The sequence below is a fragment of the Microtus oregoni genome, unplaced genomic scaffold (assembly GCF_018167655.1).
Source record: "Microtus oregoni isolate MIOR12 unplaced genomic scaffold, Mior012 000005F_ref0000423, whole genome shotgun sequence".
Taxonomy (NCBI): Eukaryota; Metazoa; Chordata; class Mammalia; order Rodentia; family Cricetidae; genus Microtus; species Microtus oregoni.
The window spans coordinates 59,487,184-59,502,954 of NW_024543064.1; the positions used below are offsets into that span (position 1 = coordinate 59,487,184).

Consider the following 15,771-nt stretch of genomic DNA (forward strand, 5'->3'; position numbering starts at 1 on the left):
GAGGAGACCTCTAGCTGGTGCTGTCCTTAGCTGCCATTGTTGAAGGACATCTTTTGTGCTGATTTCAGTCCCATTTAAAAAAAAAAATCTATTTAGTGATTAGTAACCAGTGGATAAGAGCAGAAAGCCCAAGTGACTTAAGACCATAAATACTGAAGTCTTTGGGATAAGAGCCTGTAAAACTGTCAAAAGCACTGAGCAACTGACAAAAGAGAGACCAGAGTAGCAAGAATTGTTATCTGCAAGGCAGTGCTCCATATTCATGGACGGAAGACGCCACTTGGTATTCTTGAAAAATAGATGTTCTTGAATGTTCAGTACCTGCGCATCATTATCTGTTTGTCTTGCATGGAGTCTGTCTGTTTGAAGTCTGTGGCTGACTGTGTTCACTAGTGGGAATCACAATGCTTGTTTAAAGATAGCTTGCTTCCAAAATTAGAGCTATGATTCCTGAGACTCATGTTTAGATCCATCAAGATCCACTTACTTGCTGAGAATGTCAAGCCTGACTGGAGTGAGTGGGTGAAGCGTGTGCGTGTGTATTTTTAAAAGGCAGATGGTTGAAGGAGAGACTGACAAGTGCCTTCCTCTTGTTTTTAAATTAAAGTCTAAAGTTCATAATTCTTGAATATTTCTCCCTAGGGGGAAAACATTAAGTAAATAAAAACAGAAGTGTGCAAGACTATATTGTAAACTGTTTTTATTCTTCTTGTGCAATGTGGAGATTTAGATGATGCAAGTCTTACTAGCCCCAACTTTAACTTTGCTTTTCGGATTGGAGAAAAGCGAAGATGATGAAGTCCAGGTCTTTACTCTGAACTCTCGTTGCCTGCCCCCAGTAAAGATTAGATGGCAATGAGTGGCACCGTTAGCTCTCTGAATTCTGTGTTACTGTATAAACTTCAAATTGAAATGTGTGTTGGAGAGATGATTTCAGTGGATTGAAAGTATTGTGCTTCTTAAGTGTGAGGATTTTTTTTTTATCAACTTAGGGTATTTGCTTTTCAACATCCTGACTGTGAGAACTAGACATGTCATTCATTTGAAGGGAGCAGATGTTAAAGGTTCTTGCCCCTGTCTTCCTAATCCTAAACACCCTTTAAGAAGAGAAATGTTCTATTACCCAAATAGGGATCTTTCTGATGGTGAGAAAAGGCGGTAAAAGGCAGTAAATCTGCCTTCTCATTATGAAGTGCAACAATGGATTGATTTATGAAGAAAAGCAACTGTTAGGCTTATGAGATGTGTGCATGGCGATGCAGGTTCCTCTGGAGCAGATCAGCTGCGGCATTCCTGCTATTCTTGACAGGAATCTAATATCGCCCATCAGGAGTATGTGATGTTGGACACTACATTTGTAAAAGGGTTTCACTGAGAACAAAAGAATCCACCTCCTGATGTTTTCACATGAGAACAGGCTCTTCCATGCGCCACATTTGTGCTCTTTTTTTCCCCCTCCACAGTTTCATTAGGACAGAGAGGACATATTTAAAGCAGTCTCATTTTTTACACATTTTGTTAAGACTTGCATTTTAAGTTAACGTTAATGTAAGTATAATGGTTTTAAGTATTTGGCAGGCATAAGTCATTTTGCTTTGCACTATTTAATTGCTTTTAGCAAACACTGGAAAAGCAGAGCATCCACTGGACCCATGCTGAAGATAATTGTACTTCGGGGGGATTGTGTAAACCTCTTTGTATTAAATTTCTGCTTTAAGGAATTCTGTAGGCATTTTAAAATCTTCTAAATAAATTTTGTTGCACCATGATAAGAATCTCTGTTAGAGTATTTTTATTTAATTGAAAATTTAAAATTTTTGACTCTAAGCTGAGCTGGAGCATAAAATATTATAAAATGAGAAAGTCTGGAGTTGAGTAAATTGTGCTGATATTGTCTTGTACATATAGAACATTTTGCTCTAGAATTTGAAACCTGTGTAATGCAGTTGCAATTTGAGCAGGTAAATTACAGGATTAAAGCTGATAATTATCAGTATGGTTAGCATCATGCTCATTTTTCTTAGTAAGCACCTACCTCTAATAGCTGTACATTTTCTAGTTATGATAACAACCATTGTATTAACATATAATGTACAAGAAATGTACTTGTACATTAACATATAATGTACAAGAAATGTTACTTGATAAATATACCAATATCCAAATTAGAAAGATAGACAGAATACAAAGAATTAATTCTTACAACTAGTAATAATCTTTGTGTAAATTCGCAGTGAGGAAATATTGCATTTTTGATTTGGTTATGATCAGATAGTTTAAAATCAATAATTTTCTCTGGATTTTAGTTCTTTAGAAATTCATATGATGGAACATGTATCTATGCTCTTAGCAAGTAAAATGAACTTTTAATGTCACTGCCTTCATATTAATTGCAAGCTTCACATTTAATGGGGAATCTCTGTGAGAGATTATGTAGATTAATACTACTAGATCTTCTTGGGACTTGTAGCTGTTTATTGCAGTTCTATCAGTGTCGGCCAAATGCGCTATGAATGCTTTTGCAGTAATTCATTTTTAAGAAGGTCGAAAATGGTAGGAATGCCATTCAGTGACTGAAAATGCTCTCTTCGGGTTTATATGTGTTTTAGTTAGTTCATTTGACTTGACTGTCATCTGTATATCCCAAATTCATTCAATTTGACATTTTAAATGTTAAATGTTATAAGGCTACATACACTATTGAAAACATTTTTTTTCAATGCAGCGTTGCCCTTGCAAGTGTAGAAAATAGAAAATATTCAGAAATTACAGGGCTTTGGTGGTCTGTATAGGTGGTGTTGCACACTTAAGGAAGAGAGTGCTAACAGCAGATAGTTGCAGAATCTTAGAAGACCGGAGGAGCCCCGTGTCCTGATGTCCATTGTTCACTGAGTAACTCAGTTTGCAACAATCTATCAGGGATCCTTTTTCTTCTTTTCACACTCTTTTATGAGGCATTTGACCTTTTGTTACTTGCATCTTTTCCTTTTGGAACCATCATCCTCAAAATCGCGGTGGGGGTGGGGCGGGAGACATCCCACATACCAATCCTCAGCTTTGCAGTCACGTAGTATTATAGCTCAGGTGTTTGTGGGGAGTGTTGTGCCTGCACATAATGTTTCCAGGTGAGTTTTCACACTCCTAAACCTCTCAGCAAGTTAGGATTCTTAGCCTGTAATCTCTTAGCACACATCTGGCACAGACACCGCCCTGCAGTGACTGGCGTTTTCCAAAGAGCACATGTTCTGGCTACAATAGTCGGTAGCAGCCTTCAAAGTAAGGCGGGTGATGAGAGATAAAAGACTTGAGGCTCTTCTGCTTAAACAGAGGAAGCTGAAAGAAAATTATAGCCATCCGTAAGTGTGGAAAAGGGTCTTAGAGAGAGATTTATAGACCCTTGTTCCCCAAGGCCATTTTGTTTCCTAATGAGATTTTGTGTTCTCAGACAGGGTGTGGGGAGTCAAAGGATACAACATTTAATAGTAACAGTGAAGATGATAATGAGGGAGACAGCAAGTGCAGTTGTTATAGAGATGCTTCAGTATAAAGCCAATTATCTTGGCATTCGGGGTGATTTTTATATCTGAAAGTTGAAAATATAATAGTAATAAGGACTTCTTGCTTTGCTAACGTTACTTGAGAGGGTAATTCTGAGTTTCTTGCTGTGTTATCAAAAACTGACAGACACAACAATAGTCTTTGATCATGTATCAGCCCAACATGTGAAATGTGATTCTTCTGACTTAACATCAAGCTCATTGAAGATTTTCAATATAAATGTAGAGTCTGCTAGGAAGAGGCGCAGCACCTTCCCACGGCCACAGACTACATCAACTAGCAGCAAAGGTTGCAGCTTCCCGTGGCTTTTTTTTCAAGCTCATTGTGTTTTCAAAGAAAATGTTGTTAATGTGTTAAGACATTTTTTTCTATGATGTTACAAGATTTTGTACTGTAGACTCAGAAAAAGGAGGTAGATTACCTTTGAAGGTAAATAAACTGTTGTACTGTATTTCCCGATACATCCTCTTAATCAGCGCCAATGTCAAGAGCAAGGGGGCAGTTCAGAGTAGAAACTTCCCTGCAAATGAGGTGCCTGGCCAGCACTCTTAGGACTATCAGTTGGGCAAATGTGAGAAGCAGTGGATGGCAGTCCCTGATTCTGGGATGAAGGGCTTGCCTTACCGCTCCTTTGCTCTGCATGCAGGCCCTCAGATGTCTCTTGTAGTCAGGGAGAGACTCTTTCACAGTGACACAGAAAGCTTTGCTTGACACTATTGTTATAAAAATATGCTGTGTTCTGAGTGCTGCTTTAATTGTTCCTTTATCAAAGATACAGGTGTAACAAAAAGAGACGTACATGAGAAACCAAAGCAGTTGTTGTCACTATGTAAACATCACCCCGTGGCTACCTAGTCACTGTGATTCAGTCTCCTTGGTTTAGAGGATAACTATTAAAAAATGTCTTGCTGTCTTTGTCTACTTGAGCCTATATATCATAAACTTTGCGGCTCAAACATTAAATTCTGAGAGCTTAGAAATACAAAATAGTGTAACCTGGAAGGGGCTTTCCTCTTGGCTTGCAAGTGTATGCCATCTTGCTTGGGAAGAGACTGTAGTGGGGCTAGTTCTCTGCTGTTCTTTCAAGGGTCCTCATCCCATCGTGAAGGCTCACAGTCATGACCTCGTTTATACCTACCAAAGGCTTTGTCTCCAAAAACTCTACCCTTCGGGGGAGGGCTGCAGTAGATCATGCGACAGGACACAGTTTAGTGCACAGCACCTGCTCTTCCTCACATAAAGCAGATGAAACAAATCATTTGCCCAACTGCATAAAGATATGTTAAGGGATGGCCCAGTTTTGTTTACATAGATCTCCCTGTAATAAGGTTTTGATCTTTTTGGAAGTATTTTATTAAAATTTCTCATTTATAACCATTTTACAATTCTCCCTTGTATTAATCTTCTTAGCCTAAGTTATTTGTCATTTTATTTTGGCCTTGTCATTTGCTGGCACAGCTATCTGAAAGCATTGTCTTGCAGTGTGAACAGTAAGATACACTTCACTCATACAATGCAGAACATTTCTATGGCCACTCAGCATGGCTGTGATGATGCTACTCTTTAAAAATAAATGTATATTTGAAAAAAAATGAGTGGATATTTTCAACTTCTTATAGAGGAAAATTAAATGAGTTAATCTCATTTTTTATGTTAAGCTTAACGGTAAATAATGTATGGGGTGAGTCATTTTTATTGAAAGGAAGAAGCTGACCAGAGCTGAGTCTTCAGTCAGTTGTATTGAAAGGAAATAAAGCCAGTGAAATACACACTTTTCTTTGTTTAACATCCATATTCAGTGTGATCTTTCTGGAGATTTGTGCATGGAAGAAATCATTTCTATAGCAGGATACGAATTTTCTTTTTCTACATGTAGTAAAAGCTTTGTATAAAACTCTGAGATCTATCTAAAGTAACTTCTGTTTACTTTTTATTCTTTCTTTATTACTTAAAAATATTTAGTTTTACTGTATTTTTTTTCAAAATGTAGATACATAATCCTCACTTTCCTTCTAAAGTTTGATTGCTGCAAAGATCAAACTTGAAATTCTGCTCATGGATGCAGTCGTCTGATCGGACAGAAGGAGCAATGTGCGTCTTCTAGGAGGAATCTGCTTCTGCAGGCTCCACTTGTGATCACACTTAGCTTCTAGGGTTAGAAACACAAGGACTTTCTTATTTGTCCTGACAAAAGTAATCCTCTGTAGAGAAACCATTGCAGGATGATTTTACATTCCTATTCAGTGGTGAAGAATGTATCACTATAGAGCTCTTGTTTTGCCGACTAGAGAGATATGCCTTGTTTTATGCAGTGCTGACGCTTGTGGCTTCTTGCACATAAATACTTGTACAATGGCAACCTAATGTTGATTAGTTACCCTTATAATAGTTTTTGATAATCCAGGACATCAACATTTTATTTTCAGTAGGAAGGATTTTGAATTGGTGAAAGCAAGCGTCAAATTAGCCCACAGGGGAAGTATGAGAGCATCATTAGCTTCCTTGGTCATAGTTTTTGGTACATCACACCCAGATTCACACGTACACAGGTGAGCATACAGATTTAAATATTTCTTAGGAGAGAGAAAGGAGGCTGCTGTATCTTGAGGGCCTTTAATCTGCCTCGTTTACGTTTTTTTTTTTTAAAAAATAAAATAATAATCATTTGATTTGTAGGGGTTTGGAGGGGCTGGCAAATGCGAAGTGAATTTTTTAAAGTAAAACACACTTAAAGTAAGCGTGGTGATCTAGAAGACTGTATCTGCCTCTTATGGTCGCAGAAGGACTTCGTGGTAGCTGGCATGCAGCTCAACTGTGTGCTAATCAGTTTGTGTTCAAGATTAGTAGCTTTTGTCAAGTTGACGCAAGCTAGGTACAACTGAAAAGAGGGAACCCGACTGAGGGATTGTCTCCATCAGATTGGCCTGTGGGTATGTCTGGTGGGGCAGAGCCCCGCTCACTGTGGGCCATACCGTCCCTGGGCAATCAGTCCTGAGCTGGGTAAGAACATGAGCCTGGAAGCAAGGGAGCCAGTAAGCCGTGTTCCACCATCTTCTCTGCCTCAGTTCTAGCCTCTGAATTCCTGCCTTGTCCTCCCTCAATGATGGACTGTCACTTGGAAGTGTAAGATGATGAGATAAAATAAACTTTTTCCTTCACAAGTTGCTTTTGGCTAGTATTTTATCACACAAGCAAAAGGGGAAAAAATGCAAAAGAATCCTTCTACCACCACATGAGTGAACTTCATAAGGTTTCTATTGAGAGACAGCCAGGTTCTGTCATAGTGCGTTCCTGAAAAATCCGTGGAGGAGAATAGAGAGAGATTTCCTAAAGGTGGATTAACACTTCTGGTTTTCTCATGATGCATTTACTTTTTTTTGTGTGTGCATGTCTTCACATGAGCACATGCCCATCCACTTGTATAAGTTATGGAGGCGAAAAGACAACTTTTTCTATCTTCCCTCAGCTAGCACCCCCTTGGTTTTTGAGACAGTTTCTTATTGGCATGGAGCTTGCCAAATAGGCTAGACTGGCCAGTGAGTCCCAGGAAGCTCTTCTCTCTCTTCTTCTCCCTCTCCCTCCCTCCCTCCCTCCCTCCCTCCCTTCCCTCCCTCCCTCCCTCCCTCTCCCTGTAATTGCAAGCCCTGCCATCACTGATTCTTCTTACAGGATTTTTTAAAAAGATTTTCCCCATTACATATATGTTTGTATCTGTCTGTATCTGGGTATAACACATGAGTGCAGGTGCCTGCATAGGCCAGAGACATTGAATCCCCAACACACACACACACACACACACACACACACACACACACACACACACGTTCTTTACTATTTGTCTCTTTTCAGATAATTAGCAGCTGTGGAAATGTTTACTATGCCTGTGGGTAAGATGCTAAAAGGTTTGGTCTGGGGATTTGCATAAGCTTGAAGTGGAAGGGTCAAGATTAATGGTGTGTAGTTGGGGAGATGGCCACTGTCTTCCCTTGTTTACCCTAGGTTGATTGATTGGTTTGTTTCTGAGACAGCATCTGACTATGTTTATGTGGCTGGCCTGGAACTCACCATGTAGAATAGACTGGCCTCAAACCCATAGAAATCTACCTGCTTCTGCCTCGTAAGTGTTGGTGTTAAAGGCGTGCACCCTGACATTCAGCTCTAGTTACCGCAGTTAATGTCATTCTCAGCAAACAGTTCCGGCAGCAGATTCTTGAGATCCAGTGTAATATACGCTGGTCAGGAAGTATGGTAAGGAAACATTATTTTTGTTGTTGTTGTTGTTGTTCCCAAATGGTTTCCAGGGCTATTAAAACATTACCATTTGCAGGCATTTTTCATGGCTGGAAAAAAACAGTTTGGAGAGGAGATAGAGTTACTCCTTGGGCCTTGAGAGAGCTGTTTCACACAGATGGGCACGGCACTTTTCAGTTCTGTCACCAGCCACTGGGGCTCAGCCACGGAAGACCCACCTAGCAGAAGTGAAGAGTGCGTCACACAGGCATCTGCACCTGTCAACCAGCTCTGCTTTGTAGCCTGCAAAGAGTGATGTGTAGGACACTGTACAATTCCCGGGTAAATCTCGTGGTGCTGAAGAGGCGGTGAGCCGCCTGCTTCTCATTAGAAGGCCCGTCTGGCTTCTTCCCTGCAGAATGAGTTAGATTGCTGACACCTGTTTTCCCATCCACCCTGAGGATGTGAAGTGTGCATCAGGAATGCCCAAAAGTGTTTCCTCATGTCCCGTTCTATGGGGCTTAGGGCTGCCTCAGGAGGGGAGCACCCCTTTGCGGGAGGGGAGATGAAAAGAATTCAATGGCGAGAAACTGTTGTGCACACTGAACTGAGACCGTCGTCTTCATTTAGTGTCTTCTGATTGTGCTTGTGGTTGTATTCCAGCTGTTTTATGCATTTAGCAAAGGATAAAAGAACACGTGACCTATTCATGGGAGCACCTCACATATTTCTGAAATAATACAGCTATGTATTTGAAAATATTGAGGTTATTGGAAATGGGTAGAAATACTCCATTCTTAAAACTAAACACATCAGCTTTATTCAGTTACTTAAGGTATGAGCTTAGTCTTAAGATACAAAATAGGAGTATGTTGTTGGTGTGGTTCATGTCTTGCATATCTCTTCCCATGCATCTGGTGTCCACCCGTCAAGCAACATAAACTCTCTTGTGCAAGCTGTTAGACGGTGGAGTAGACAGACTGCAGTGCTGCCTTAAGGCACAGGCAAAGATGGCCTGCAGTATGCAATGCATTCTGCTAAGTATGGAAGAAATAGCAAGAAGCATGTGACCTTTAAAGTGCTGGCCATCTATAGCTTGTCTGGAGAGAACATAGCGTAGGGACTGCGTCAGAGTGCCATAGTATACCAGGAAGCGCATTTGAGCTGCTTCACAGCCGTGTTAATGCTTTGAGAAGGAAGAAAGTGAGTTTGGGTGTGTCCACGTGTTGAATGTGGAACTTGTTCCGGATACTAACAGATGAGACGAGATCACGGAGAATCCGAGGGGGCATGTATGAGGGCAGCTGCTCTTCTGCCAGTTCACAGGCTGTGCAATTAAACGGTATTTTTCTTCTTAAAATATTGGCAACATTTATTCCTGGCTTGTTTGTGGGACTTGACTGGATGTTATGAATATTGGCCTCCATCTGTGAACTTGGGGTGAGTGGGGTTAGTTGGTTTGTGGCCTTGGACCAGGGTAAAATTAACTGGCCCATAATGTGATTGAACTAATGACCTTGGCCTTGTGACTACTGTGTCTGAACCATTTAAGTCAATCAAACCTCATGGAAAGGACAATGAAGGTATGTGTCCCTTAGGAGGAGATCTGCAGGGCAGTGAGCAAGGGTGAAGTCGTGTAGCATCCAGGCATTTATCATGTCGTCCTTGGCATTTTACATGTGTGTTACTTCTAATAAAAGCAAGGCTGTCAAAAAAAAATGACATCACAGCTCTGCTGTGTTAGTTTTCTCACAACGTGATATGTATGGGTCATTCTCCTTGCATAGCCCGAGACTTGCTGTAGACGCCGCTTTGAACACAGGTCGTTTTCATCTCAATGTGTAGTATCCCACAGATGCATTGACGATGCTTTTCTCTTCTTCTCTGAAGTCAGAGCAACCCAGTCCTGCCAGCTCCAGCTCCAGCTCCAGCTCCAGCTTCACACCGTCCCAGACCAGGCAACAAGGTATCTGAAGCCCCCACCACACGTCCTAATGAGTTGATTTATGACCTATCTTCTACTGTTTTATTATTTGAATGGTAACGCGGCTTTTATGCAGTTGTGTTTATTTCCCCCAGGAATGAACTTGAGTATCGTTCTGATATATGAGGCCTGGCTCTCGCAAGTCCCCCTCTTCCAGTCTCTGCCATCAGATTCCCATTTCACAAATGGATTATAGACACAGCCCATTCCAGGGAGTTCCCAAAGGAAATACTCCTGTAAACCAGCGTCAGAGGCACTGACATGGGCTCCCATTCTTCAGCCTTGGACACCTCTCATTTTACTTACTTTATATTTTATAGTTTAGTGGACTTTTAAAGCAAAAGTGGATTTGCTATTTTTTAAAATATGTATATTTCTGTATTCATATAATACCCATGTAGATAGTCACATGCCAACCAAAACTCTGGATAAGTTAAGCCAGGACGTATAGTGAAGCGTGTTTTTAACGTATGTATAAAATCTCCAAGAGTGGGCTCTGTTTTGCTTTTACACAATAGAAGAGTGTCATTGAGTAGCTTGTTTTCTAGTATCATAGTGACCCTCACCGTTCTCATCGACTACGCTGAATTCCAAGTGGCCTCGCATGCTTCGAAAGAGGATTAAATTGTTGTGTGTATTTGGACTAAGACTAAGCTTCCAAGAAAATATATAATAAAAGGCAGTGATAGTTTTGGCTATTCAGAAATCTTATTTCATTGGCTTGCAAAGAAGGAAGCCCACTACAAAAGCCTTGAGTTTGCAGAATGTGAGATTGCAGGGAGTCGGTGCATGTTTTAGAACTGACAACTTGGTGACAGCTCAAACAGTCCTGGTGTAGGTTAGACTTTGGGGATTGCCCAATCCAGAATGAAAATGCCCCTTTCTTGGATGCCTTTACAATCTTCTGTTAAAATTTTAAAAAAGCTATTTTTTAATCACATTTTGAGTAGTAAAATGGAAGGAAAGCAAAACTGTGTGCGTGTGTTTTCAGTTTTGTCTAGTCCTAAATAAAATTAGTTACACCTCCCCCACCCCCATCTAATACTGGATATTGTCTGGATTTTCTGGGCACATGATTTATTACAGTCTTATTTATGTTAATACATGCTGATGTTTTATCCGGAATTTCTTAAAAATAAGGTGAAAAATTAGCCATATAAAGTTGTTACAACAAGATTCTGCTGTCTAAGATCAATGGGAAGATCAGGGATAGAACATTACACCATAGAGCTGAAACACTTTATAACCTGAACTTGACTGAAATGCTTGCTTGACCTGAAACTGACCTTGAAATAAAGGAGCAGCTAAACCTTGATAGATCAGAAACTACCACACAAAGGCTTCATTGCCAAGGACCAACTACACCCACAGTGATTTATTAATCTCAACTTTTCAATACATGGATTAACTTAACAAAACATCCTGTTTACCAATAGATCTATTTTTCTTTTTGTTGTGATTTGGGGTGTGAAGGTAAGAAATAAAATTACCCAGAAAAAATTCTGTGAAATGGAAATTCTTTAAATTTTTTTTTTTATTTTATGTGTATGGATGTTTTGCTTACCCGTGTATCTGTGCATCTTGTGCATGCCTGGTGCCTGAGGAGGTTCAAAGAGGGTATCAGATTCCCTTGAAGTTACAAGAGTAATAATCTACCATGTGGATGCTGGGAATCAAACCTCGAGTCCTCTGGCAAAGCAGCACGTGGTTTTAGAAATTGAAATTGCCTCTCCAGATCCAAACTAGAGATTCTTTAATAGACATTTGGGGACTGTATGATGCAAACAGTAATGTTTAAGTAGAGATTGTAATCTGGAAAGTGTCCTGAATTTGTTTGCAAAGTCTTAACCCTATAGGATGATGGCTGTTCTTAGCCACAGGTCAGTACTGCGCGTGTCCCCAGTGTCTGATATGGTCAGGTGTGTTTGAAGTGTTTGCTTGACTGCCTGTGGCTCCTGTCTTTACTCAGGTCCTTTGAGGTCCATCATGAAAGATCTGCATTCTGATGACAACGAGGAGGAGTCTGATGAGGCAGAGGACAATGACAATGACTCCGAGATGGAGAGACCTGTAAATAGAGGGGGGAGCCGAAGTCGCAGGTAAGAGATCCCCGGGGTGGAGCCGTACTGGGTCACTAGATAACCACAGAGGTGCGAAACACCTAAACGCTGGCAGCAGGTAGCATGGGCTGTAGCTAAGTCAGCAGCATGCTTGCCTACCAAGCCCTGGGTCTGATCCTCAGAACCTTGTCTGTAATCCCAGCAGTTAGGAGAGAAAGAATGGAGAATGAGAAAAAGTTCAAAGTCCTCTTCAACTATTTATCCGGTTTGGGCTCAGTCAGAGTAGCATGAGTTTCCTTCTCAAACAAGAGGCAGGGTGCAACAAATGGCTGTATTTCCTCTAAATACAGAGTGGTATGTTTGTGTTCATTTTTTTTTATAAGAAACCATTTTTGCTTTTTCCTTAAAAGAGATGTGCTCCAAAGCATTTATAGGAAGAAGCCATGTCAGAAGTACTTGCTATGTGATTCATCCGAAGAGTTGGTAGAGACCTATCGCTCGGGGTGGGGGCTCCGCGTGTGAAGAAAGAGCATTTGCTGTTTGTAGTTAGAACTACATAATTGGCTCTGGTGAATTATGTTGTGACCTAATTAAAACTAAGTTCACCTGTGTGTGTGTTTTCTAGCAAATAAATTCCTTTTAAGTGTGCTGACAATTAGGTTCCTTAAGTAGCGTTAATGCTATGAGGCATAATTCCACATTAGAAGATGGTAGTTCATGTCACTTATAATTAATAGTCAGCTTGAAATTGCCTCGAGGATTTTGTTTATCATGAGGAAAACAAATAGGCACGCACACTTTAATGTGTTATGAGTAGAAAATATGAATCTTCTTGAACTTCAAATCCAATTACATTTATAATATATTGCAATAAATCTTCCTTCATTATCTATTACTGTGTGGATGACCCTGAAACACCTAAGGCAAAGGGAATCCAAAGGGAACAGAAAGTATATTTCCTAATTGGTGGTTCACTTGTGTCGTTTGAGACGAGCTGCCCCTGCACAGAATGGAAGCTGTTAGGTCCTGCAGTGACTCTGCCCTACTATGCTACACTTACGGCATCTTTCTGCACCTTGCCTCCCCAACGCATCTGCATGCATTCCTTTTACAGGACCCTTAAAGACTTGGTCCTGTAATGCCTTCTTTGATCTGACAAGAAGGAAACTGAGCTGGACCTTGGTGTTTAGGAACTAACTTGGCCAACCAAAACCCCAACCAATGACTGCTCTCCAATTTAGCTTATTGTAAAATATCATGCATGCAGATACACACACACACACACACACACACGTGAACTCAAGTCCTATTCTTATAATTTTCTAAGTTGCTGTTTAGGAGATCTGGTTAGCTGACTGTTACCTGCCTGCTTTCTATCCCATCCAGAGTCAGTGTGGGTTAGAGCACACACAGTCCTTGTTTGTGAGTTCCTGACGTGGACGAACATTATCAGGGACTCATCTTTGTTTCCCCACCTGACGTATACCGACAGTGTGATGTCTCCATCTAACATTTGATCTTTAGAGCACTTGTGCAGTCTCAACTGTTTAATCAGTTTAAATACTCAGCCTTCCACTTCAGTCAAGAAGCATTTGAAGGCAGCGCTTCAACAGAACACTTCATTAATGTAATTTAGTTAAGAAAAACAAGTTGCATCAGTTTTTGCTAAAAGGCTGTCCCAGTGTATCCTTTCCGTTTCCTGCCTTGTATCGCGTCTGTCTGAATGTAAAATAGAGCGAGGAGGATGTGATTGCCTATTCAGAGTGAAAGAGAAACTGTCCTGATTCCTATAGCATTTGCTATCTCTGAGAAGAATATTCTATCAGGTTACTATATAACCAGAGAGGAAGCGGATACTGAAGCGCCCTCCGGATGAGGGCATACATTCGAATGAGCAGAAGAAAGCATCATCTCCTCTCTAGCTAGGAAAACGTTCTGTTTTATTCTGAGTAGAAAAAATAGAGAGTGGTGTTTTTGTTCTCTAGAGTGGAGATATTTTCTTAAACAGTGATGTTTGAAGCAGTATGTGTCCCGAGTGTGTTTATAGCACATTATCATATCCATGTTTCATAGTGGAGACATCACTGAACTGTGACACAGCAGAAATGTGAATAGCATCTCTCTCGGATGCTAGGCTTCCCACAGTAGCTCAGGTGGCGACTGAGCCCCAGCCTTGTGTCATGTTACTGGCCTTTGAATCCTTGAGCTTCCATTTTGCAACTGTAACTAGATCTGGGGGGACACGTATTTCTACATCCTGGTTTATTCCGTCCCAAAGACTGGGCTCATTGAAAGCATACCAGCGGTGGCTTCACCTGACGCGTCCAGATACAGGCAGTACCGACATATGCCCGCAGTTGTGTGTTACAAGCAACCTTTCAGTGGCGATGCTGGCATTCCTTGCTTTTCATACCTAACTGTCTGTGGTAGGGTGTGTGACTGTTCAGTGTTTCTTCTCAGGGTCAGTTTGAGTGACGGCAGTGACAGCGAGAGCAGCTCCGCCTCTTCACCTCTCCATCATGAACCCCCGCCGCCATTATTGAAAACTAACAACAACCAGGTAAACTGTGGACTTTGTACTCAGCGAGATTCTATAGAACTGTAAACACAGTCATTTTTAATGCTGCATATAACTGCTTTACCTCTAAATTTTAAACAAAGTTCCTCTTTATTTCAAACAAATGGGAATCCTCAACCTTAGTATTAAGCACACCTGGTTAAAAACACTTCTGTATTCCTAAGATGAGTGTGCTCCATTGCGTGGATGAATTAATAGATGCAGGACAGAAGGGGGCACAAAATGTTGCGCATATTCTCAGCTTCTCTGTGTTTTATCCCTTAGCATAAAGAAGTAACGTAATTAGGAAGAACTTGACTTATGGGACTAGCCTTGTTTGACAGGTGGGGAATACACTTTCAAGTGCCCCACTTTCTTCATTAAATAATGTTAGTGCCCTGCAGCTTCCTAGAAGGACAATGGTGTAAATAAAGGCAGTGCACAGCATCTACTTGGCACTCAGTTTATATAAATGTTTATTGTAACTGCTTTGGCCTCAGTTTCTCATTCAAGAGAGAACTGTTACTTGGGGGGGTGTGCAAAGAATAATTAACAAAACAGTGATTATTATCATGCTACAAGTTCAGCTAAAGAAAGCTTACTGATAGTCAACTGAGAATATAGCTATTCGGATAAAGTCTAAACAGTTCTGAAAGCTGTGGTGAAGAGCTTATATTAAATAAATGACTTAGATTGGGATATTTTCATAACTTACTAAAATAAACTGTTTTAGAGCATCATGAATATTATAAAAGTCCCACTATGCATTGAGTTGTTGCTCATTACAGTACGTTATTTTTATCCTTTTTGTGTAGGCAGATTTCCTATGACCTCTGCAATAATTGCTTAATTCAAATTGCCGTATGAATATTAACGCGAAAATTAAAGGGTTGCGTTTTCTAAAAGTATGCCATTTCATAAGCGTTCTGCTATTTAAAATATCTTGCCCCTGAATTAGTGATATTTATTTGAGTTGGAAAATGCGGTATTACCGCTGCGAGGATATTCTTGTGTTTTGTATACAGAAGCAATGCTCACTTCAATTCTAAAATTCATCATTTGTAAAGTTTGTCTGCACCCTGAATTCTTCATTGTTGGGTAGGAACAGCACCTGCACTGTTACAGCTCAGCTGTAGTTTCTGTCCTCCTTGGGAGTGGAGTCCAGCTTCCTCATTCCTAGCCTGGCTTTGCTGTGTTAGCTTTCCCCATCTTAGCAACCAGCCATGCTGTTTGTCTAGGCTTCTTGCTTCCTAACATACCTGCCTTGTGCCACGGACCAAGAGTTCCAGGGGAAGCATCAGGACCAGTCAGCTGAGGAGAACTAGCTGACTAGTAACTTAGAACAGAACAGAAAACATAAACAGTATTTTATAAACATGTGC

The 15,771-nt window shown here is 40.6% G+C and overlaps 1 protein-coding gene across 3 annotated transcripts in view; it reads left to right on the forward strand.

Moving 5' to 3' along the window:
• Mllt3 (MLLT3 super elongation complex subunit) overlaps positions 1-15,771 on the forward strand; it is a 268,650-nt gene that overhangs the window by 237,574 nt on the left and 15,305 nt on the right. For all 3 annotated transcript variants that reach the window (XM_041651803.1, XM_041651804.1, XM_041651805.1), the window contains 3 exons: positions 9,679-9,754; positions 11,742-11,871; positions 14,293-14,392. In XM_041651803.1, the coding sequence (XP_041507737.1) occupies positions 9,679-9,754; positions 11,742-11,871; positions 14,293-14,392 (306 nt within the window). The remainder of the gene's footprint in view (positions 1-9,678; positions 9,755-11,741; positions 11,872-14,292; positions 14,393-15,771) is intronic.